This window comes from Micropterus dolomieu, linkage group LG10 (assembly GCF_021292245.1).
Source record: "Micropterus dolomieu isolate WLL.071019.BEF.003 ecotype Adirondacks linkage group LG10, ASM2129224v1, whole genome shotgun sequence".
Classification (NCBI taxonomy): Eukaryota; Metazoa; Chordata; class Actinopteri; order Centrarchiformes; family Centrarchidae; genus Micropterus; species Micropterus dolomieu.
Window position 1 is genome coordinate 3,304,654 of NC_060159.1, and position 21,667 is coordinate 3,326,320.

Here is a 21,667-nt window from a genome sequence, read left to right on the forward strand (position 1 = left end):
TTTATCTGACAGCTTTAGTTACTAGTTACTTAACAAATTAAGATTTTCTTCATAAAATATGTTTTGTTATAAATTAAACTACCCAACATTTTAAACAAGATTATTAGATTGACATTGAAATTAACTGGCCACATCTTTGATTGTTTAAGTCACTTTTCATGTAGAAAAATGCACCTTCACAAATGTGAAGTTTTGCTGCTTTTCCTTTTAATTATTTAAATTTATTTGTAATAATTTTGAGCTTTGTACTGTTGGTTAGACAAAGCAGGCATTGTGAAGGTGTCCCTTTGGGCTCTGGGTAATTGTGATGGCATTTCTCATGATTCATGCAGAAAATAATCAGCAGAGAAACCCATAGTGAAAATAATCATTAGCTGCACCCTGATACAAAATAGTTAAAATGAGCTCCTGCTCAACAATTAAAACAGTAAATCCTGCTTTTACATTAATGCATGAGTGATAATAATAATAATCTCATATAATAGCATAACAGTCACAGGACAGTTTTCTTTCTGTAATGACTACTTTTAATACATTTCCTGATTATACTTACATACTTTTAGTTTAGTAACATTGTCAATGTAGCAGTTTTACTTGTAACAGAGTATTTTTGCAGTGTTATATTGGTACTTTTACTTCAGTGAAGGATCTGAATTTTTCCACCACTGACACACACACACACACACACACACACACACACACACACACACACACACACAGTAACAGAGTAACTTCAATTATTATTAAAAGGACAACCTGTTTATAATGAATACCATTGTTTAATAAATAGGAAAATTTGCTTTCTGTATTTTTAAATTCTGTTTGTCATGTCAGCAAACCCCGACAGACAGAACCAAACTAATAGTACTTTGGACTTTTGAAAAGCAGGTACTTTTGTACTTTGACTCAAGTAAAAGTTTAAATGTAAGACTTCTACTTTTAGTGGACTGATTTAGTAAGGGTATCTGTACTTTTACTCAAGTACGGGATTTGTGTACTTATGTATCCATCACTCCTTTCATCAAATATGCTATCAATCACATTTACAAAACCAACTCATTCAGTACGTTCATTAAACCTTGGACGTTTGAGGCCCTGTAGGAGTTGCACATTCTGCCCATAATCCAGCCCTGTCATGTTAAACCTTTGTAGTTCAGTCCCTTTCAGTGTCCCAGAGTTGGATCAGCTGTAGAGGAGGTGGCATGGCTTTTTTTATACTACTAGGGGTCACCAAAGTCATACATTTTTAAATCCTACACATATGTTGCTTCAAGATTTGTAGTCAAGCACATGGTCTCTAGTTTCATGACAGTATATGTTGGAGGAAAGACCATCAATGGTGTGTGCAAATCCGGTGGTCACTCTATGGAGCAATGATACTAGAAGCCTTTGTGACAGATTAACTAAAGTAACTTCACTAAATTAAGTAAATTCACTGTGGTGCTTTTTTAACCAGTAAGTTTGTGTTCATTCTCCATGGGAGATCCTCTGAGATGTGGGTACCCAGGAACCTAAAACTGGAGACTCTCTCCACTCTGTCAATGCTTATGTACAGTGGCCGGTGGCCTGCTTCTTCCTGAAATCTGTTCTTTTGTTTTCTTTGTTAAGTTATCCTCTATGCACCAGTCCATACAGGATATGTGGAGGGGGGGTAACTGTAATTACTGTAGGTAGAAATCAAGGTGCACTGGTGACTAAAAAATTGAACGACTGTCTGAACTGTTCATCTTAGGTATTCACTGTTGGTGGACGACAAAGACAAGCAGGAGAAGAAACGTCCGTCATCAGCTACAAGATCCTCATCAGGTTCTGCTGTAAAGACCTTCTACTACGGAGGGTCTCCAAGTAGCAGCTTCAAGAACTTCACAGGCTGTATCAGCTATGCCTACATCAACAGGTAAATCACAACGGAACAGGTACTACAGCCTATGAAGAGGGGATGCAACTAAATTATCCCACAGCAGGCCGTTATAAATCACAAATGCAATTGGGCCAGATTTCAAAACCAGGAAATGTAGATGGGCCTTACATTTTCAGCAGCCTGTTTAAATCCTTTACTTAACAAATGCAAATGACTGTAGTAAAAAAAATCAGTGTTTACTGTTTCACTTTTGAAATACACAAATCCACACTAGGATAATATGGCTTCAACTGTAATATACAATCAAACTCCCCCGTGGTCGCTACATCCTGCCTGCTCACTTGTTATTTATTTCCCTACACTATATACAGTATGTAGTTTGCTATATCAGATGTACAGTCTGAAAGCTGGGCTCCTCTGAGGTTATACTAGGCCAAATTGTCCCCTTCATATCTCACCAGACTGCAAAAGTGAGAGCTTTCTAATTGTGTATTTGGCTCTAGTCGCTGGTTAGTGTGGAGGCTTTACCCCGTCTCCCTCTGTGTGAGGAAAATAAAACTGCATGGAGTGTGTTGCTATGGAGACAATCTAGTGTGTTGAGAGCATCTCTGCAGCTCAGTTTCTATTTCTGTTTTGCTTTATTGGTATGAATGTCGATAGAATGTAAGACAGAGAAAGAGCTTGAACCCTCGGCAATACTGTTCTAACTGTAGACAGGACCGGGACATTGAGCCTGAGGACTTCCAGCGGTACACAGAGAACGTCCATACCTCCCTGCAGGACTGTCCAGTCCAGCGCCCCCCTGCTGCTCTGCTGTCAAGGCACAGGGAACCCACGTCTAGAACCAAACAGAGCCAGTCACAGAAGGTAAAACAATAAGAGTGCCTTCAGTAGACCCTGATGAACTGCCTTTTTTGGGGATATATTCCATTTGGTTACAATGATCTTAGCCATCCTGACATTCAATAAATGCTCTCATAGGTTAGCGGGGAGAAGTCCAGCCTCCCTCTGGACCTGATGGAACTGAAGACTGATGACCAGGAGCCATCAGAGCTGAACATCAAGCCCTGCTACCTCTCCTCAAGTCCCAGAGCAACCCGCCAAGCTTTCCACTATGGCGGCGTCGCAAACAGCAGGCAGCACTACACAGACCTCCCAGACTCCCTTTCTGAGAGGTATGGCAAGCGAAGAACTCCTAACAAGTAACCTCAAGGTCAAGGCTGTTCAAAAGCTCTCTGCACATGTACTCTTTCAAGGTTTTCTTTGTGTCTGCACGCACGACTTACTGCATCTACCACCTCCCAGGTCCCACTTCTCCTTGTCCCTGAAAACCCACTCATCGTTTGGCCTCATCTTTTATGTATCTGATGAGCAAGAAGACAACTTCATGGCTCTCTTCCTGGCCCACGGGAAGCTCGTATACACCTTCAACGTAGCAGATCAAAGAGTCAAAATCAAGAGCGAGGAGAGATACAACGATGGTGGATGGCACAATGTAAGTTCTCTCAGTCCTTATGTATGCATGGGTGGGTGCATGTTCAGTTATGTGCCAACAATTTCTACAGTGACAACCTCCTCTCTTCTCCGGCTGAAGGTTGTTTTTATCCGTCATGGGAGTATGGGGCGGTTAATAATTGATGGGCTCACAGTGTTGGAAGACAGAGCTCGGGGAAGCAACGTCTCTTGGCACGTCAGTAGTCCCATCTACGTCGGAGGAGTTCCTCCAGGGAGAGCCCAGACAAATATTCAGGTATGGGTCAAAGTTTATGTGCAAGAGATTTAATGTTAAAAACATACACCTCTTACAAATCTCTGTAACTGATAACCCTCTGGTGTCTTTCGAAACATTATACTGTCACACCAGCAGACATCCAGCAGTGCTCCTCCCACACACAGCAGAAATCCACCATTGTGACCCTTTCCCCTCAGAGCTGAACAGAAAGGCATCGTGGTTTTTTTTTTAAAGCAGGATCAGTTGATTGATAGCTGAATGCTCCACTGTGTTCACAGGCTAGTCGCTAACTTTGTCCATGTGTCGTTTGATGCTGGTACAAAGCTTTTTCCCCATAAACTGTTGAAAGCCATACAGCCATGTCTATCTAAAGTTAGCTTCTATTAGTCACCGTAAGATACTGGTCATACCAGAATAAGTTAACTGAGGTGGAAGAAACCCTGAGTTTGTTTAACTGAGCAAGAACATGTGTTATTGCTTATTTGTTCTACTTTTTATTTGTAAGAGGAAGAATGGGTTTCTTTTTATTCGAATTTTTACATTACTCTACCTATCTACCTTCCTGTGATTTCTAAAAAATAGCCCTGAAATGTGTTTTTAAGCTACTGTTATGTGTTTCCGTGTGTGTACTCTTAGAGAAACTCTGTATACAGCTTTACCGGCTGTTTGAAGGACCTTCAGCTTGATGGGCAGTGGCTGTCCTCCATGGCAGAGACTTTTGGAGTCACTCCATGCTTCGAGGGACTCTCCGAGGCGGGAACATACTTCTCAGAGGAAGGAGGATACGTCATGCTGGGTATATTTCTAGCAGTTTTTAAAGGAAAACAACACCTTATTTTTCCTCCATCCTCGTACTGAATCTAAGGAATTTTCCATTTTGCATTAATCCAAAGTTTTGACTTTGCGCAAATGTAACACGGTCATTTGGCAGGATCTGCAACTCTCTGACAGCTGAACATCTGTTATATTACATGGCTCATTAGATTTCCTTTTGGAAAACTCACAAGCCCCTCTGGTCTTTCACCATCCCTTGTGCACAGAGAGAGTTTGGTTTGGGTGAGGGAACATGATACCCTCAGTGCAGCTGTGGTGAAACTGTGTCTCTGCCGATGGGGGAGTGCAGGGCATGTGTGGAAGGTGAAGGCCCCACAGAACTTATGAACTGAGCTGTAGCTGTTGATAAGTCGAGTAAATTCACATGTGCACACAGACAAACATGGCTGATTAATGCAGCAAAAAGGTACTCACTTCATCTTGTTCTCTCTGCTTCTCTCCCTCAGATGAAACATTTGAGCTCGGGCTAAGGTTTGAACTAGTGATAGAGGTGCGCCCCCGTGTGGCATCTGGGGTGCTACTGCATGTGCCCACAGCAGAGAGCTACTTCACAATGTATATTCACCAAGGGGCAGTAAGTCACTGGTACACTTATTCAGAAATACACATTTAGGAAGTCTACAGGTTATATTAATCAAAAATGCAAACAAAAATCTGTTAAAAAGTATGGACACAATATTGGTTTGTGTTTCCAGGTGGTGGTTCTTGTGAATGATGGGTCTCAGGAATTCTTCACAAAGGTGTCACCCAGACTGGGTCTGTGTACTGGCAACTGGCACAGAATCACTGGTGAGAATTTCCTAAGTAACACTCAAAAGGCAACAAAAGTAATGATGAAAGATTCATGTAAACTGAAAAGTTGAAAAAAGTCAACAATTGCTATGATCTCATGTCCTTGATAGACATTTCACACTATATTTTTTAACTGGAGTCAATATCTGTTGCCAGTCTGAACAGGTCACGCTGTTGAATGGACCTGCATATACACAATAATTATACCAAATATGTCGCAGCAAAAGTTAAGTAAAAATGTATTTACATACTGTATATGTAGCGCCTTTGTAGAGCTGACATCCATGTACAGCAGTGCGTCACAGTAAGCACACAACTAAAATACTGACACAACTAAGCAGGTGGGTCGTGAGCCGCACTAGTTGCTAGGGAAGCCAGTGTGAAGACATCATGATTGCTGTCACTTTTTAATCTTTTAAAGACCCCCTAAAAAGCTTTGCAACAGCATTCTGCAAGAAGAATGAAATGCTGTCATTGCAAAGATTCACTGTTTTACAGTGCTTAGTTTTGTAAGTTCAGTGGAGCATTTAATCTCTCACACCATTTAAGTCACTTTGAGTTTTGCAGCTGTTAGGCAGAGATTCAAGCAATTATTTGGTCTAACAGCTCACTGTCACTGAACATCTCCACAGCAGCTGTCCATGATCTTTTCCTAAGCACCAACATAAAGTCACAACTGGAGTGACAACATTTACGTTGAACCTGTGTCCATACGGACTGGTTTCTTTTTATTCAGTTTTGCTGGTGGATGAGTGATGTGTGATGTGTCTGCCATGTTTTTGCCACGGTGCAAGCCAAACATAACATGAAAACATTAGAAACATAGAAAACATAAGAACTGGTTCCAGATTAAACTACCCAACAGTAAACCTTTCAGTTTATACCATACATATACTGTTGGTTATGTATTGGATACTATGGTACAATATATAGTATTAAAATTAACTTCATCTCCACCACCCAAGAAGTACTCCAGCAATTTAGTATTACACTTCCGTAAAATTTGGGAATTCGCAAGAGACTGATTTAAAAAAAGAAGAATAAAGTCAAACCTGAAGCAAGGCTAAGATATGTTGATGTTTAGTCCCTAATAAGGGTCAAGCTCCAGAAGATCCTACACTTCCCATGATGCATCTCATTCTGTAGAACTTTTTGGCTAAACTGATGCTCTCTGTCCTGCGTGATCTTAGTGATCCGGGATGCCAATGTTGTCCAGCTGGATGTGGATTCTGAGGTTAACCATGTGGTGGGACCTCTGAACCCCAGTTCCACACATGCCAGGAAGCCAGTGTTCATCGGTGGAGCTCCAGGTGAGCCAGAAACATTGTTGATGTTCTCCTGTTATACTACCCTTACACCTTTCTGACCGTGTGCTGCACCCCTCCTTCTCTCAGATCTTTTCCTCCCAGAGAACACCGCCACCAGGAAGTCCTACGTGGGCTGTATGAGGAACCTGACCATCAATAACAGCCCAGTGAGCTTCAGCAAAGCTGTTGTGGTCAGTGGAGCGGTCAGCGTTGGAACCTGCCCAGCAGCATAACATTTCTGTCCACACCATCACTATCCCCAATGAAGCACTGACCAAACACATTAAAAATGACCTTTCTTTAATACATAACCATTATGAGAAGTATTGTTACTTTTCTGTTCACTCTTTGTCAAATGTTTGTCCTTGTTTCTGTCTTTTACTGTAATTTGTCAATTCTTTTTTAATGGTTTACAGAAAATCTCTCATGCCAAGAATATGACCAAATTGTCCAAATTTAAAAATAACCAGAAAAGAAACGCATCCGTATATGAGAATATGAACCGATTTCAGGTTCTGAACCATCCAGAGTGTATCCATGATTTAGACTTCAATTATTCCTGTGTAGTAGGTCTTTACTTTCTCCGTTTCAATGGCACATTTTTTTTTTGTACAAGCTCCTTTTTGTATACTGTTTTATTTCTGATAAATAAAAGATATTTCACATCCACGTAAGCTTGTTTGTTTTTCTTGTTTATCTTCAGAATTTTAGACGTCGATATTGCAATAGCCTATTTTAGAAAATGACAAAAGCATGTTGTGTTTTGTCTTAAATAGAAAACACAACTAACTTACACATATTTTCCATTTGTGTATTGTGCTGACAAAGAAAGTGAACTGTGGTTTTATTTTTGGTTTTGAATGTTGGGTAGACTTTTGTGACACCAGTGACGCCCAAATTGAGCTGCTTCCAGGATGGACAGCAAACTACTTACTTGAAATGACTTATTCAAGTGGTTCCTTTTATTCCTGTTGTCTAGAATTAATATATTATTTATTTGTCTATTAAAACTATACTTGAGATAAATGTGGAAACACTGCCCTCTATTGCGTATTAGGTGGATTTTCCCAACCAAAATGAGGATGAGAAGCTGAGAAACGTGGAAGTAATATGATGTGATGTTTACACAAAGTATCTCTTCAGTTAAAATGTATTTTTATGACTGATCTGCTTGAGTTATTGGTCCTAGCGCAATGTGTCGCCAAATCGATATTAGTGTCATTAGCAATAGTAACTTAACCATCATAATACAACCAAATCAGAGTGATGGTTCTTCTAAAGTGTTGACCGGTTTTAACTAAATATCTCTTCTAGTAAACGTTTGTCTGTAATAAACTGATGACTACGTCGTATCTCATATTTATTTGGACGGATAAAGAGGTGAGATAGCCTAGTAGGCACAGCAATGATGAATGACAAACCGTTGCAAATCGTTTGGAGATTGAACCTGAACTCGCCCCTGGTGAGCCAAACACGCCGTTTCCATGGTAATACGTCATCAGCACTCGACCAAACACAGTGGAGGCGCGAGTCGCGTTCAGTAGTCTTTTCAAAAAGTCGTTGTAACGGACAGCTGCGGACAGATGTTAAGTATGAGGGCAGCGTTATGAAAGGGTCTGTGTGTTGCTGCCGCCATGACACAGTCTGTTATTGTCCAAGGTGAGTTTAACTCGAGTGCAGCTCATTGAACTGAAGTAACATAACGTAACGCATCCAGAAACGAGCTAACGGCTAACGTTAGCTGTCATTTCCTGTCTTCTGATAGGCTGGGTGAATGTTCATAACTTAAATATAACTTCTCAGCTTGTTGCGGTCGTTGACACGTCACTAACCTCAGTCATCTAAACTTTTACATCGTGTTCTACAGTTGGACAGTGTGGCAACCAGGTTGGCTGCAGGTTTTGGGATCTTGCTTTGCGAGAACATGCCCATGTCAATAAAGTAAGTCCTAAAACACACAATGCATCAAAGGCACTCTGTTGACGTTCCACGCTCCAGGTGCTCTCACTTCTAACCCATGTTCACCTCCACACGTGCCTCCTCTGCCAAGATTAACAATGGTGCTGTTACTAAATGTTTATATAATATAGATGATAGTTGCTGTCTTAATCAGATTATTGCACATGTATTAAATTGATTTACACTTATAATACGTATATATAATATACTATTATAAGTATATACTATAGCACTTAATAATAATATTTTTAGCTCTTTTTAAGCTCTGTTGAATCACCCACTAACTGATTAAAACTTGAAACTGAGTCAAATCAAATCCTTGTTGACCTAGTCCGTTTAACCCTTGCGATGCATGATGTAAAGGATAATTCCAGTTTATTTCAACTTATTTTTATAGTTTTTGGGGGGCCTTTGCTTATCAGTTATGATAACATTGTGCTCACCACAATAATTGAGAACTGGGAACACAACTCCATTGCTATAATGAAGTCTGATGGATAGGAATGATGGTCAGAACTTAGAAAATGTATTAATAAACCTGAATTATCCTTTAAGGCAAGCCATTACTTGTGACCTTACTCATCTTACAAAAACAGACATTTTATCACATAGTATGGCTTTTAAGGGCACCCCTAATATCCTGTATTTTGTCCTATTCAGAAAGGATTGTATGATGAGGCTCTCAGTAGCTTTTTCAGAAATGTGGACTCGAGGTAATCACATCATTCATATATGCATACATACAGCGGTCAAAAAAAAGTCCTTTGTAACCTTAATTTTTTTTTTTTGCTGTGCTTTTCCAGGAAAAGTGACAGGGGAACCTGTGTTGGTGGGAGAATCCAACATCTGAAGGCCAGGGTAAGTTCTACCCAGAAAACAGCTTGACATTTTTTTTTCTTCTGGCCTTCACAGGGGGTAACAGCTTATTTAAGAGTCAGTGTCAAGGTCAGCGTTGGATTCTGCGTTATGAAACGGTTGGCATCCACTGGTTAGAATTACAAAGAGGATTTATGGAATGACGGCAGGGCATTAAAGGCATGTGCTCTGCGTGAAATGGCAATAAAATATATGTGCTGGCCCCATACTCACATATCTGAATCCACAGGCGGTGCTGGTGGACATGGAGGAGGGTGTGGTCAATGAGATCCTGCAGGGCCCATTGAGAGAAGTGTTCGACAGCACTCAGCTCCTCACAGACGTGTCAGGTTCCGGCAACAACTGGTAAGAGATGGACTAGCCACAGGATGTCGGCTCACAAGCTCACATATCTGTTAGCAACTGTTGAAAACCATCATCTTTTCCATTCAAACGTTACATCAGTTCTAATGGTGTTGTGTTCAGGGATTAAACCAATGTAATTGGATTGCATTTGTCCTTGGCTGGATGAATTAAAACTTGCTATCTTATACAGCCTCTGCATTTAAAATACCCAAGAGTATAACAGCATTACAAAAGATGAGTAGAGGCTTTTCCTACTTTGCCCTTTCTCAAGGCTACATATTATAATTTGCGAGAAAGGTCAGCAGTGCTTCTTGACAGGGCTGGTGTGAATGTTCCCTCTATAGGTTTAAGCCTGACAGCCATTGTAAAAGGAAGCAATGCGTCTTTGCAGTGAGTTATGTTAGAGCAGTGCCTATCACATCATACATATTTCCCCTTAAGTAATGCCTTGTCCTGCCTCTCATTCTGAAGTTTACGTGCAGAAGGGTTAGAAAGGAAGTGCTAAAAGGAAGAAAACTGCCTTTTAGCACGGACTTTAAATTATTGGACAGGCCAGTGCCTGCGGAAAATCCTGCACATGCCACGTCAACTCAAGGAGTGTGAAAAATGTAGTCTCTACTTTGACAAACTCATTTACAGAGCTGACACTGCACTGCAACATTTAAATTTGTTTTTTGTTTGTTCTTCATGTGGAAATTTTCACTTTCATGAAGAGTGATTTAATGTTTTTGCCTCTAGCCTCCAAGACATTCTAAATCTATGCTCTATTTTTTTTCACCTCTTTTCTAAAGTTTGCACCATTTACACATAACACTTCTCAATGTATATGAACTTAACAGAATCAGGTTTATTGCCAAGTAGGTTTCCACATGCAAGGAATTTGCCTTGGTATATTGTTACATAACAATTATCATAGTAAGTAGAACGCGTATGGGATTACTTTCCTATCTTTATTCAAGAGTGTGGTCTTTCAGTTTGAGAGCATGACTTCATATTTAGATTTTGTAATGCTTCCCTCAAACCCCTGCCTTCCTACAATATGAAAGAGCTGTACAGGGATGGGCAAAATATTGACAACCCCTCATTAATCTGCGTCTTGTTCTCCAGGGCAGTTGGACACATGACATATGGCTCAGCCTACAGGGAGCAGATAGTGGATACACTGAGGAAGGCAGCAGAACACTGTGACTGTCTGCAGTGCTTTTTTCTTATTCACTCTATGGGAGGAGGTGAGACACAAAGACAGTTTGACCCCATCCATGCATGGAAACACTGATGCTGGAAGAACAGTTTGCCTCTCTTGCAAAGACGGGTGTGTGTGGATGCTTTTCCAGTCATTCATATCATGTTCAGCCTTTATTTGGTAATGTGATGTGTTGGCGGTTAATGTGTTAGTGATACGAGATACTGCTTCCTAATCATTTGGACTGACCATTTTTCTACCTAGTATTTATGTGTCTCAATTTAAGAAATACTAAACTATATAATAATTATACATTACATGCTCAAAAAAATCTTTTTTCTCTGGGGGAATGCTTTACATGATGTCAAAGAAATCAGCTTACAGCATAAAGAAAATTCATTGATTTTTGAATTTGAGGTACTGGTTCTGGCCTGGGGACCAGAGTCCTGAGCCTGCTGGAGGAGGAGTTCCCTGAGGTGTGTCGAATTGTCACCTCCATTTATCCGTCTGCTGAGGACGATGTCATCACCTCTCCCTACAACAGCGTTCTGGCCATGAGAGAGCTCACAGAGCACGCCGACTGTGTCCTGCCTGTGGAAAATCAGGTCTGTGCTTTTGTAAATGTTTAAGTTTTCTCTCTCTCTTTCTCTGCAAACATCTCTGTACCAACAAAAATCATCAGTTTCTGTTCGCCCTCACTTCTCCTCCTCCAGTCGTTGGTGGACATCGTGAACAAGATCAAACATATGTCTCACGGTGGAAGGCCAGGCTCGATGATCAATAGAGACAGCACCATCATCTCTGGGCAGGGCGGGCTCAGTGGGGCAGAGAAGCCCTTTGATGCCATGAATAACATTGTGGCTAACCTGTTGCTCAATATTACCAGGTATAGTGTCACTCTTTGCTCATATACAGTAGACCGCGTCTGCTTAAAGAACCTGTCTCAGAATATTCATTTTATTACTGGACATGCTCCCATTATTTTTTTACTGTATTTTTAAGTCTTTATTTTGAAGCCATTTTATTTTTAAACCTTTTTATATACATTTATTTTAGAAGCTGGCTAAATAGAATGTTCTGGTGCTAGGTCACTATCTGTTTGTCCCCACTGTGTCCTTGCACATTTATTTCAATGTTTTCTTTAATTTTATCTGTAGTTTCCAGTGTGAGTGAGTGAACTTTGTGAGTTGCCTGAAGTTTAAATATTTGTGAGAGAGGCAGTTTGTATATGTGCATTGTTCCACTAGTAAATACTAAATAATTGAGCATTACACAGTATCTCATTATAAAACTGCCTTTTTCTTGCTAAATCAGTATCATGTCATCTGTTTGTCACTGCCTCTAAATGTTGCTTGTGTGTCACCTTGTGTTTTCTTTGTTGCAGCTCAGCTCGTTTTGAGGGATCTCTCAACATGGATCTGAATGAGATTGCCATGAATCTGGTCCCCTTCCCTCATTTACACTACCTGGTGCCCAGCCTCACCCCTCTCTACACACTGGCAGATGTCAGTGTCCCCACCAGAAGGTCTGCTGTCTGGCTGTCACTGCAGCTATTTTAACCTCACAGTTGTTTGGTCCCCCGCAGAGCTCCAGATATTGAGCTCATGTGAACTCCATCATCCTCTCAACACGAATCTCACGTTGACTGTAGTGTTGAATAAGAAGGTAACCCCCTTCAGTAATGACCTCAGTGATTAAAAGTGTGTAGTTATTAACAGTGTTACTTAAAGGTGGGGTAAGCGCTTCTGGAGAAATCCAACACCATGATAAATACCATGATATAGAGTGAACAACGACACAGCAATTAATGTAACTAATGTAAGATAGCTTTACGCTAACCCACAACCTAACATGCAGAGGGGACGAGGCGGCCCCAGAGCCAGCACACCAGCTCCAGACTGCGATGCAATACAACTCTCTAGCTGCTATAGCTGACATCAAAACAGCATGTTTTGGCGAAATGGAAAGTAAGCTGAATGTCTGTGGGCGAGTCATTTATGTACTGACACACAAATCATGGCTGGAATAGCGTGGTGTGGCTTGAGCCTCTTTGTTTGTTTGAGAGCCAGGGCTTTGTACAAATACCAAAACACTGCCTTTGGACAAAAAGACGTGCATTGGATGAAAATCGCACACCACACCTTTAAACTGTCACTTGGAACATAATGATAAAATATTTCTGGTCATGTAGGAGAAGGACTTAACGTATTGCAGATAGGGTAGGTAAAATGATGATATAAATGTCTCTATTTGCACCTTTCATACATAAATGCAGCTCAAAGTGCTTTACCTTCACAAGCACTTAAATAAGTAGCAAATACAGCAGCATGCACAAACGCCACATGCTCAAAACACAGGTATTAAAACTGGAATTAGACAGGGCTATAAAATCAAATAAATACATAAATAAAGTGTGTTTAATCAGTTAAAAGCAGAAGCATAAAGTAGGTCTTGAGCTGCTTCTTTTAACTATCTGTAGGAAACTTCTCTTATTTGTAAAGAAAGTCTGTTCCAAGCCATTGGTGCATGAGAACATAACGCATAACTTTTTACTGTTAAAACTAGAGTCACAGTACAAATAACAATATTGATTTGACCAATGTGATATGATCTCTAGTTTTTTTCAAACACATTTTAACTGTGAGAGATGATAAAAAGTGGGCTCAGTAGATGAGCTCCTTTTGCATTTTTTCTTTTTCAGTGTTAATTTAAATTTGATGACTTTTTGCTCTGATCAGTACCAAAAAGTAAACAAGAGGCAAAAGATTTTCAAAGACCACAAAGGAGGCTTTCATGTTATCGAGTGTGATGGTGGAAACAAACAACAAGCATCTGAGCCACCACCCACCCTCCTACCTCCTCCCCTGCAACAACTGCCATGAATGTGGCCTTATGTGAGGCATACAGACCTCATCTGCTCCAGAGGACGTGCTCATCGGTCAAAAAGAGGTGGTGGTTGTGCTGGGCCAACTCCCAGAGGTGAATATATGTGACTGTATGTGTGAATGCAGAGCAACGTGTTGCTTAAAAATATCTTGCCTGCTCAGCAGAACCTGCCTGGATAAATAAAGGTACAACATGTCTTTCTCAAACATTAGCCCCTTGGGCCCCAAGTCTAACTCAACTGTACCTGAAATCCCAACACGGCCATTTCAGTTACCATAGCCCGTCAATAGAGACATTATGTTCTGAACAGGCAATTCTCAAAGGCTGCTATTTGTCAGGATCGTTTTTTGTTGTAACATGGCGTGAATCTTCATTTCCATCTCCTAACTGTGCACTCTAGACTGGATCAGATGTTCAGTGATGCCTTCAGCAAAGACCACCAGCTAATCCGAGCCGACCCGAAGCACAGCCTCTACCTGGCCTGCGCCCTCATGGTCAGGGGAAATGTGCAGGTGTCCGACCTCCGCAGGAACATTGAGAGGTCAGAGCGCCATCCTTCCACTCAGTCTCTTTCTGCAGCAAAACAGCCAACGAGTCAGTTCACTCGACCAAGCTGGCCCAGAAATGACCTTCACGCTCACTCTCCCAAGTAGTACCCCCATTCAGCACCGTCAGCAATGATTCATGACTGGTCCATTGAGCACCCACCTCTCCTCTGCTCTCCCTCAAGAGTGGATTCTCATGTGGCACGTTTTCAAACTTGAACTGAAGCTGCTGTAAGAGCAAATATTTATAGTGTAAAGGAGAAGGAAAGGCACAAAATGTGCATCATACTGCAGCATATTTTGCGGTTGGTTATCTCTGCCTTTTTTTTTTCATTCAGAAAAATTATAATTTAACAGGATGTTTTCGTCCTGTGAATTTTTGTAGGTGCTGACGAAAAAATGAATCAATTAATTAATTATGAGATGAATCGTTTGCCATGGTTGCTTCCACACTGCAAAAAGTGAGCTCTCAAAAACAAGGGGGAAAAGCATTAAAATAGGGGAAATATTACTTAAAGTAAGCAACATTATCTGCCAACAGAACAGGAATATTTCACTTCATTGCTACTTAAGGACAAAAAAACTTGAAACATAAACGCTGCCCGGTAAGAAGAAATATCTTGTCAGACAAAAAACATGTTTTGCTTTCAATTAAGATAATTTAGTTTAGTTTTTGCAGTGCAGCTGCTCATATATGAAGATTTGCTACTTTTCTCTATTTTATATCATTGGAAACAAGACATTTGGAATCTGGGGAACTGCAGGATAGTTTTCACTATTTCCTGACATTTTATTAACCTCATTAATTGGTTAACTTAAAAAGAATCAACAAATGAATAATGAAAATAGTCCTCAGTTGCAGTCTCATGGGTCACTCTGTCATTACCATTATTTCTCCTTGATAGCATATTGCAAATAATATTACAAATGGTGCTGTTTTAATTGTAACGAGGACTCATGTAGATTTTTTCATACATTAAATGTTAAATGTCCTGTTAGGTGCCCCGTAACCCTTTTAACCATATGAATCCTTTCTGCAGTACTTGATGTGTCGTTTCCTCCCTGTTCTAGACTCAAGCCTTCGCTGCCCTTTGTCTCGTGGAACCAGGAAGGCTGGAAGACTGGTCTGTGTTCAGTGCCTCCTGTGGGTCACTCCCACTCCCTGTTAGCCCTGGCCAACAACACCTGTGTGAAGCCCACATTCATGGAGTTGAGAGAACGCTTTACCAAGCTCTACAGGAAGAAGGTGCATGTTAAAAAAAATTTAATAACATTTCTGACCAGCCTATTATTTTATTTTTTAGAGAAAGATTAATTCCTTTTTCATTTAGGTTAATTTCAAGTTGTTTAATTTTACAGGCTTGGAATGCAAAGAGACATACATTTAATGTAGGCTAATGACAGTGACAGAACTCAACCTGCCTATATTTGGGACAGGCCTTTCGTGACTTTTGCACAAAACGTGGCATCATTCCAAACCTGGAATATCAACACCAAAACTAAATACACCACCTTTAATGTGCCCCCTACTCTCTTTTCGTGAGTATATAAAAAATAAAGTTGTGGTTGGGTCGGACTACATCCCAAAAGAAATTTTGCTCCCCCAAATGTATTCTGTCATTCCTTTAAAGACAGAGGAATCTAAATCGGATTAAAATAATTTTGTTTATGTATTGTTTTGTTATGTTAGACTTAATTACTTAACATTGTGCTCTGTCTCTGTTTTTTCAAAGGCTCACTTACACCACTACCTGCATGTAGAAGGGATGGAGCAGAGCTTCTTCTCAGAGGCCATCAACTCTCTCAGCTCACTGATTGAAGAGTACCACCATCTGGATGCCACCAAGGGGAGACTCATGCCTGACGCACCCAGACTCAGCGTAGCCAGATGAAGTTCCCCTCTATTGTAGATCTGTTTTCTGTCTGTCTGCTTGCATAGCAATGATTATTGTTCCAAATGAATTCACACAACCAAATCTTTTGTCTATACTTTTATAACTTATATATATGAATATTGTCTAATTTATCAACAAAAAAAAAGCAGGAACTTGTAAAAAGAATGGAAGAGTTTATTTAAACCTGTAGTATGACCTGACTTGGCATTGTTTAGGCTCCCTGTTCATAGCATTGTGAGGTACTGTTAATGAGTCGACATCTGCTGTTACAGCTACTGCACTGGCCACAGTCTTTGTTGTTCTTGCACGTAAGATTCATAAACGCTTTTATCATAACTAAAAACCTATATTTTCATTTATTTAATGATTTCAGCCATTCTTATAAAATGAGGTTTTGCAGTTTCAGCTTGTTTTACTGTGAGGAGAACTTAGTAACCTAAGTATGCATAACTTTCAGTCCTTAGTCTGCCACAGCAGGGCTCGTATCCTGTGACTGTCTCTGGACTTCTTGGAGGGATCATTTAGAGTAACCGCAGGTCAGAAAACATGTCACCTGGATCATTGCACTTCCTCTGGCACACGCATGACATTATCCACTGCATCTTCCACTCTATGGAGCCTCCCTTGCACGTGAAGTTGACCTTGATCATGCGTGACTTGTTGGGGACACAGCAGCGCTTGTCTGTGCAGACACCGCAGTACGTGGGCTTAAACTTCTTGGTACTAGTACAGCCTGAGAGTGTCAGCTTCTCCAATTTCTTTGCTTGGAATTTAGGCCGGCACGTCTTTCCCTTTGGCACCTGTGAGGGGAAAACAGTAATTTTATTAGTAAATATTTAGATTTTATTTAAAACTATGTCAACACTTGAATAAAATCTGACGGACTTGTCACCTTAACACTCTTCATCACACTCTTCTCGCACGGTCGCAGCAGACACAGGCGTCTGTCCTTCCTCATCTCACATTTGCTGTTGTCGTTGTTGACACGCACAGAGATGCCTAGGCCGCAGGTTTTGGAGCAGGGGCTCCAGGGGGTGGTCTGGATCAGACAGTTCTTCTTCCAGGCTAAAGGAGGATCCCTGTAAGCTTTCAGTATTACAGTTAAAGGGCACTGTGTCAACAACACCCTACACAAAGAACTAGTCTGTGTGCCACCGCACAGCAAAGCAGAGCACAGATCAGAATCTACCAACATACCCCAAATCCCTGTTCTTACACACATGGGAAGCTCATTTTCTGCTAGCAGTTGTAAAGGTCCTAAAATTCTAAATGTTTTCTTTAAGCTGTATGTACATGAGTTTTGAGTACTGTAGATACACTGCGATTTTGTAGCTTTTCATTGACATTTTCCTCTGAATGTCAGCTCTTGAATTTTAAAATCAAAGCCACGTGTTCTGTTTTTCCACAGTGACATATTAAATTAGCGTTTTCCTCAATCCGACACATCCTGGTATAGATAGATTTCATGGCAAGCAAGCAAACTACACAGGTACATCAGTGTAGAATCTTTGGTGCTTTTAATAAAAAGTGAATTCTCCCTCCTGTTTATAACAGGAACCATCCATCTTTCTGTTTTCCCCGGTGGGGCAGTCTGACCACAGCTGGCCTCACTGCTCCCTCCACTTACACCACCAGAGTAATGAAAGGCCCACTCCCCTTCACATCGAGCTAACTTTGACAGCAATTAGCATTCCTGGCCAGACAGGCGTGCCCTCTTTTCACAGTTTTACTCTACAAACACACACCTGACATGTAGGTAGTGTCCTGCTGGTGCTTCTTTGGGCTCTGGCCACTGCGAAGGCCGGCTGGCATGCTGCCCATCAGCGGGGCAGGGCCTAAGAGACCGGCAGGCTTCTCGATGAAAGCAGGGGTACAGCCGATGGCTCCAGCAATGCATGTGCACTTATAGAGTGGGCTGGGCTGGAAAGCTTCTCCGTTCTCATAGTGGGCCCCATTCAGGTCACAGCCCACGGCCATCATGTCTGAAAGTGTCAGGGAAACATTAAGGCTCTGTTCATCACTCATGCAAGCAACATATCTCTCTTAAGCTGTGTAAGGTTTTTACATAATGTAACATAATGTTACATTAATGTAAATGTTTTTGTGATGATCCAAGAACTTTTAATATATTTGACAGTATATTAATTATTCAGAATTGTCACTTAAAAGTAATATTAATCGACATGTTGCAGTTAGACATATATAATAGTATTCAACAGTTCATTATGAGAATGACAAAAGAAGCACTAGATTTAAATAAATTCTGGCAATTTCTTTACAAAAAAAATCTACAATGAAATTTGGAAATGGTACATATCCTGTATTTATATATAAAGTGCTTTTGTTTCACAGTCAGTTGCATAATTCCTGTAGTTACGCACATAAGCTGAATAAAGTCTTTAAAGGTGCCATAGAATAATTATTTTCAGATTCGTGTATTTTAAGATTTCTCTTAGAATTTATTTAAAAACATTTTTCTCAACCTGTCTGTTGCTTCAGCACCTCTATTCACCCTCTGTCTAAACACTTTTGTTTTAGCTCCCGTCTCTTTAAGACCCTCTGCCTGAAAGCCCACTTGATTGACTCTGATTGGCCAACTTCTAGGGGCAGGGGATTACAAAAACGGACAGTGAGCTAAACTGAATTCTATAATGAGATTGTTGCCACACTTAAGTATAACAGTTATACCTAGTAAGTAATGTTTTGAATGGGTCTTCCACTGTGTTGTTATCCTGAGCTGTTATGTTGCATAAGTTACAGTGTCTGAGACGGTGAAGAAGCTGTGTACCTGATTATCTGTAAAATGGCAATAAATCTAAATTGAACGTTACGAGGCAAACCACGACCGATCCATGCTAATCTACCGTGCTGCTTTTGGTTTTAGAAACAAACCATTCCACATTATCTTTTTACTGTTACACCATAAGCTAGTACGCTGGTTGTAATGTGGCAAGCCGTACAATTTTAGTATGTTCAACTTATCCAGTGGTTGGCGTTAGCCGGCAAGCTAACGCTATCTAACTTGAGGCAACTTAAATACAAAATCACAATATATTTCACATGCTATGCAGTAATGTTAGTTTACCTGTCGAATAGGCTGAAAGCCAAATCTGGGTCAGTTTTTATATCCAAAACAAAGCGGAGGTCTCTACCGACTCAAATGCCTCTCTGATGTTAACCCAGGTTATTGCCTGATGTTGATCTGACTTTTTGTTGTTTTTTATCCTTACGTGGAGTTTGTATGAAAGTCTGTGTTGTGCTGGGAAGTGGTTGTTTCTTTTGTGTTAGCGGACTCCATTTCGTTAGCTGAGGTGTTGTTGCTGTGCATGCTTCAGAATCAGTAGGCAAGAGGTTTGGGAGTGTGCGTGAACATCACAGCCAACATAAACCAATGGGTTTTGCGGATTAGTATGAATACTTTTAGCACCCCTGTTCCTTTGACCTTCCCTCTCATCACTAATCAAGAAAAGATTGGAGTCACTCACATGCACACACTCCAACCTCGTATCTTGGGTGGTCAGCTGAGAAGTCGCAGTACATGCTCTTGTGCGGGTCACAGACATCCCTCTCGTTGCACGACTCTCCGATCTGCCTGGCACAGCTCTTGCAGCAGCCGCACCCGTCTAGGACAGAGCTCACCCCCGGGGCACAAGGAAGTCTTTCCCGACACTTGCAGGGCCACTGGCAGAACTGCCGCCTCTCGGCCACAGCCCGTCCGTCTCGAGGAGCCAGCTGCCCATTGTTCTGAGCCCTGCTGAAGTACTGGGTGAGGAGGAGGAAAGATCCATTTTAAATGTCCTTTTGCGATACAGTTTTTTTTACCATTTTATACTCATTATTCAGTCATTTCTTTTATTAGATGCAAAAGTCTGATAGCTTTAGAAAGCTGAACCTAACGGGTTTCACAGGGTGCAAATTACGGGGGAGCCAGGGGGGGCTTGGCTCCTCTTAATAAGGCACAAGCTTCCCTGAAAAAATTATTTGTGAAATCTGGGGGGGTCTCTAAAATACTGACAATATGCTATGTTTGCCACTCATTTCTATTGTTTTGTATCATCATGGATCACCGACCGTCCGCAGTGCACCGGGCCACTCCACGTCCTCCTGTGCCTGTCTGGAAATTAACACCCTTCAAGCGTCAAATGCGGGTAGATTTTCCATTTGGCGGCTAAATGCTGGAAGGCTACCCGCTACATTGGCAGGTAAAGGTATTCGGTACGATATCACCATATAACATCATTTTTATGGTACCTAACAGCAGATCAGCGTTGATTTTTGTTGTGTGTCGCACTTAAATTGGTCCCCGTTGTACCAAGGGATCTAAAATCATGTCACACACGGGTTAGAGGCGTTCATGTCCATTTCAGGTTTCTTGTGTTTGATTGGCGTATATATTTAAGGGGGCAGGCGTTAGGGGATAGTTGGGAGTAGTCAAGTCGTGCTTGGAGTACCTGGAGTTTTTTCAGCAATTAGCTAGCTAGCTACCACTCTAACGTTCATACCTGTCAACCCTCTTGTTTTCCCCGGGCTTCTCCCACATTTTGCCGTTCTCTCTTGGTGTCCTCCCTTAAAGATATTTCCCTGTAAATCTCCTGTTCAATTATACCTGCTGTTTGTTACGTTCCCTTCCGTTAAAGCCGGTGGCAGCATGTAGACAGCTCGGTAACAGTAAAACAACTAAAAATAATAACACAAGAAGAAGAAAAAAGGCAGCGCGATGGGTTCAGGACAGGTGATGCGTTGCTAAACAGAGTATTTCACATGCATTTGCCCGTATAATAGATACATGCGAATGAGAAAAAATGATCCATTGTGTGCTGTTTTCTGTTAGATCTTGTCTTTGTTGGATGTTTGTTCCAGCCCAGTGTCCTGTCTGCTTGATTACCAGATCTGTCACCCATGTATCTCGCTGCCTGTGTGTGTGTGTGTGTGTGTGTGTGTGTGTGTGTGTGGGCCTTTCCGAAAGTACTGGCTGCTCCCACTCACTACCTGCTTCCACTCTGTTTGCGCGTTCATGCGGAGGGTTAGCGATGCGTCTTTGACTAGTTCACGCATAACGACTGGCGACCGCTGATATATCGCATGTGGGATTGTTAAATTCCGATACTACACTAACATTTCTATATCACCACACAGGTTAATAACATAGCCTAAAGGTTATACTGTGTTTAATAAAAAATGCTCTTGCCTGATAGACGACACAACTGTTATTTTTATTCTTATTTATTCCGTACGAAAATCTTCAGCCAAAACAAAAGAACATAAAATGATAAACAGGGGTATCATGTAAAAAGCAACAAAGGCATTAAAGAAAAAGAATAGAATCTTTGCACATTTTATCTGTTTTAATTACTTTTTCTTAACACTGCTGTTGTTTGTTTGATACACGAATGAGAGCAGTGAGTGCAGCATTATCACGCAGTAAATCAGGCCGTATTTACGTCAGGGAGAG

The 21,667-nt window shown here is 41.1% G+C and overlaps 3 protein-coding genes across 4 annotated transcripts in view; 2 read left to right on the forward strand and 1 right to left on the reverse strand.

The window, feature by feature from the left end:
* The window catches only part of lama4 (laminin, alpha 4), a 37,279-nt gene extending 30,084 nt beyond the window's left edge, over positions 1–7,195 (forward strand). The window contains exons 31-40 of the mRNA XM_046060387.1: positions 1,733–1,897; positions 2,575–2,728; positions 2,843–3,036; positions 3,167–3,356; positions 3,456–3,611; positions 4,230–4,389; positions 4,874–5,001; positions 5,123–5,216; positions 6,410–6,529; positions 6,614–7,195. Of these exons, the coding sequence (XP_045916343.1) occupies positions 1,733–1,897; positions 2,575–2,728; positions 2,843–3,036; positions 3,167–3,356; positions 3,456–3,611; positions 4,230–4,389; positions 4,874–5,001; positions 5,123–5,216; positions 6,410–6,529; positions 6,614–6,759 (1,507 nt within the window). The 3' untranslated portion in view covers positions 6,760–7,195. The remainder of the gene's footprint in view (positions 1–1,732; positions 1,898–2,574; positions 2,729–2,842; positions 3,037–3,166; positions 3,357–3,455; positions 3,612–4,229; positions 4,390–4,873; positions 5,002–5,122; positions 5,217–6,409; positions 6,530–6,613) is intronic.
* An 830-nt stretch (positions 7,196–8,025) lies between these two features.
* tube1 (tubulin, epsilon 1) lies at positions 8,026–16,558 on the forward strand. The gene is made up of 12 exons (XM_046060856.1): positions 8,026–8,185; positions 8,394–8,467; positions 9,146–9,198; positions 9,289–9,343; positions 9,591–9,706; positions 10,814–10,935; positions 11,307–11,494; positions 11,603–11,775; positions 12,274–12,414; positions 14,176–14,316; positions 15,392–15,566; positions 16,054–16,558. The coding sequence occupies exons 1-12, from the start codon at positions 8,161–8,163 to the stop codon at positions 16,210–16,212; spliced, it is 1,422 nt and encodes a 473-aa protein (XP_045916812.1). The 5' UTR covers positions 8,026–8,160; the 3' UTR covers positions 16,213–16,558.
* Positions 16,297–21,231, reverse strand: ccn6 (cellular communication network factor 6). Of its 2 annotated transcripts, none has more exons than XM_046060858.1 (5): positions 21,205–21,231; positions 19,701–19,977; positions 17,961–18,197; positions 17,108–17,280; positions 16,297–17,015 (listed from the first exon to the last, which is right to left on the reverse strand). In XM_046060858.1, the coding sequence occupies exons 1-5, from the start codon at positions 21,229–21,231 to the stop codon at positions 16,737–16,739; spliced, it is 993 nt and encodes a 330-aa protein (XP_045916814.1). In that variant the 3' UTR covers positions 16,297–16,736. The 2 variants fall into 2 exon arrangements, with proteins under 2 accessions (XP_045916814.1, XP_045916813.1); XM_046060857.1 differs by having other exon boundaries at positions 17,108–17,301.
* Between the last annotated feature and the right edge of the window lie 436 nt (positions 21,232–21,667).